The following is a 3,343-nucleotide window of genomic DNA, read 5'->3' as shown; positions in this document are numbered from 1 at the left end:
GGCTGTCTGTCATCTTTGTATGTGCTACTAAAAATCGAGAGATGTAAGTTGGAATGGTGTAAAAGTGTACATTTAATGCCGCTCTTTGAACCTCAGTGTTGAATTTAGTCTGTTCTGATTTCAGTCTGCTTCTGTGTTCTGATTTGTAACCACACTGATTGCCTCATCATCCAGATGTCTTTATGGGCAGTTATTAATTACCAATTTATTGAGTAAGTTAGGCAGCAAATCTAGATCCCAAGTGTCAAGATAAAACCTTGTGGGTTCTTGCAGTGGTCACATGATTTAAAAAACTGAAAATGGGGTCACACGACAGTGATCACACAATAGATTTTAATAACGTTTTTCAAAATGTGTAAATGTTGCAATAAACATCTGCGAAATATGTATTTACAATAAGCAAAAAGAAAAATAAATAAGAATAAAGAATACAAAGCAGATAAAAATGGAAATGGTTTACAAAATCAAAGGTACAGCAGCTTTGGCTACTAGTATTCCATCAACATCCAAATGCCACACATTTCCGTTACTCAAACTAGAGTTTAGTATTAATAAATAAACTATGTGAAAAAATAAATAAGGTACTCTTCATCTATGGTTTATCTACCTTTTTTACAGTTAGGAAATATGAACTGCATATGGCCTCCAACAGCTGTGATTCTAAACAGCCTAAACGTTTCTCACTGCTTTGTCTATCCTGTCTCCATTCCCACTGTCAGCCCCCTAATTGCAACACTCCTTATGACAGGATGCAAATTTTTAAAAAATGGGTCCAGAATCTTATTAATATCTGTTATTTAATGCTCATAAATTTTGGGCTTTTGCACCAAACATAAACACTGAGATTTTGCAATGTTATTATCTTTATAGAAATGCATAACATCCCTGTCCATACACCACTCCTTTCAGGAATATTTCATGACTATTTGGTAAACAGTTGATCCTATAAGAAATGCTGTAATCAAGGTGCTCCTCCTTTAGTCTCATGGACAGTAATGCTACAGACCTGACATAATCAGGTCATTACATGATGTAGGTATAAATACTGGATGTAATTTAACCATTATACCCAAGCATTTGGACTGGCTTTTCAGTTGTTTTGCCTACATCAAATATGCTATAGCCAAAAGTAAAAGAAATGGTGCTGGCCTAGCACACCAGACTGAAATGCAAGACAAAGTTCATTTTGTTCTTTGAAGTTCATGGTAGTCAGTGTAGTAGTTGTATTGATGCCAACTAGCTCACAATGACTGAAATGTATAAAAGAGTATTTACTTATTTCCTTAGTAAAAGCAGATTCAATCATGTCTTTCCAGTATTAAAGATGGTTTATTTTCTATTACGCCATCTCATCCTTGCCTGGGTTCTGTGTCTTACCACTTGAGAGGAAGCTGTAACAGAAAGCATAGAAGTGGCTAGGTGTAAGACTATAGGTAATACAAGTAAAAGATGAATAGATGTAAACCAGAGGTTGGGCAAATTCTTCCTCCTCTTGCGGGGACAGTTATTTTGAGTGTAATAAATACAGTTCAGTCATAGTAGGGCCCAGCTATTTTTATCCTGCCAAAGTAAGTCAGCCAAGCAATTGACTCACTCCAATGGTGTCACAGTAAATAGACATCCAGCCAAGTTTGCCGTTAACCCTTGGAACAGAACTCCTGACCTAAAGCATGTTTTGAAGATGGACATTTTAAAAGTAAGTGTAGCTGTCTTTAAAGAGGCAATAATCTGGTGATGTTCCTAGTCAAAGGTCCATAACTTTTAAGCCATTTGCTCAGCATAGATGTGGAGTCATCCACATCCATTAAAGTACAGCATTTCCCTCTGCTTTGCTCCTGAGATGGCTCTGAGGAGACTTTAAAGCTCCAAAATATGGTCCTAGAGGCAAAAAAGAGAACTATATAATAAAACAAGACATTACACGTTTCACAACACTTTTCTCATCTGAGACCAAAGAGCCTTTAAGTGAATTGGCAGCAGAGCAGAAGGATCCTCAGCATGTAGTGTGAGCTTCTCACATGATGTCCATGGATGGTGTGAGAAACTTGAGTGAGATGAAAAGAAACGTCCCATGGTCCTGACCTGAGCGCCGTGTTTTGGGGGGGGGGCGGCTCTAATGTGGGACCCTGGCGTGGCTGTTGTCGAGTTTAGCCCGTGGGATGCTGAAGCGCCCCCCGCAGTGCATGCTCGCCTCCAGGGGGAAGGGTGGGCTACAGTCGCTCTTCATGCTCTGGAACTTGTTCTCCATGGACGGTTCCATGTACACAACAGAGTTCTTATTCACGTGCTTCTTCAGGATCACAGTCTGGGGAGAAACAGGATATTTTCCAAAGGCCTTCATAAAGGAACGCTGCTTGCTTTCAGGACAGGAAGCGGGAAAAAACCTAAAATCCGCCAGCGATTTGACGCAGCAGCACGCTTTACAAACTGTGGTGAAGGTTTAGCTAGAACAGTATCTTGTAAAAAAATCTGAGATTAATTACAGTTCCCATGTCTTAATTTGTTTTTGTGGGAATGTTGTGAAAATACTTAAATCTTGTTGTAATATTGTTTTCTAATATGTCCTTCCCCACTTAGTCAGTGGTGGATAATTTCAAGTTAACTGCATGAAAGACATGTTGATGAGTTATAAGGACTATGGAAGCTTATCTATTAAAATACAAAAAACCTTCATTTACTAACTTTATAATATTTTTACTTTGTTCCATTGAGATGATTTAGGTCCTGTTAAGTGGTCATATTTCTGTTAACAAAGCCTTTAGGAGTGCATGCTCACCTTTTTGGGTGCGCTATAGCAGGACATCTGGACCCACTTCTTCTTGTAGTTTATGAGAACTGCCACAATGAGGAAAATGACTATAGCCAAGAGGAGGCCAGCCAGAATCCAGGCTGCTGATTGGTAGATGAGGGACATTTCTGTCAGGCTTGGGTAGTCCTGGCTTGAACCTTTTCCATGTTAAAGAGATGAGTTTTGCATCAGTTGAAATACATGCACAAAAACAAACGCCCTGATACTGGCTATGTAATACACCTTCTAATCAACTGAAAAGGAAAAACTCTTAACAAGCCTTTAGATGTTTCCTTTGACCATCAGTATGTCTGACATTGTTTCTATACAAGCATAGTAACATGCTACAAACTACAATCTCAATTCTTTCTGAAAAGTAAATCCACAATCCACAGAGCTTTGCCATTTCATCAGTATGTGGAAGTTTACATTCAGTTCGATTTGGAAGGCAGTTCCACCTACATATCTTAGTTATATGAAAACCCTCATCCACCCAGTGTGCCCTAATGGCTGTAAAAGTATGACAAATGCTTTAATAGAGTCTTCTGTATGGTC

The 3,343-nt window shown here is 38.8% G+C and overlaps 1 protein-coding gene across 7 annotated transcripts in view; it reads right to left on the bottom strand.

Moving 5' to 3' along the window:
• Positions 1-305: 305 nt before the first annotated feature.
• Positions 306-3,343, bottom strand: part of LOC113571424 (cysteine-rich motor neuron 1 protein-like) — a 38,265-nt gene continuing 35,227 nt past the window's right edge. For 4 of the 7 annotated variants that reach the window (XM_035532859.1, XM_035532862.1, XM_027000347.2 and 1 more), the window contains 2 exons: positions 2,777-2,946; positions 306-2,305 (listed from right to left, as the gene is read on the bottom strand). In XM_035532859.1, the coding sequence (XP_035388752.1) occupies positions 2,114-2,305; positions 2,777-2,946 (362 nt within the window). In that variant the 3' untranslated portion in view covers positions 306-2,113. The remainder of the gene's footprint in view (positions 2,306-2,776; positions 2,947-3,343) is intronic. The other 3 variants (XM_035532860.1, XM_035532861.1, XM_035532863.1) reach the window with 3 other exon arrangements.

This window comes from Electrophorus electricus, chromosome 13 (assembly GCF_013358815.1).
Source record: "Electrophorus electricus isolate fEleEle1 chromosome 13, fEleEle1.pri, whole genome shotgun sequence".
Taxonomy (NCBI): Eukaryota; Metazoa; Chordata; class Actinopteri; order Gymnotiformes; family Gymnotidae; genus Electrophorus; species Electrophorus electricus.
The sequence above is the reverse complement of the archived record's forward strand: the minus strand, read 5'-3'. Positions and strand labels throughout refer to the sequence as shown.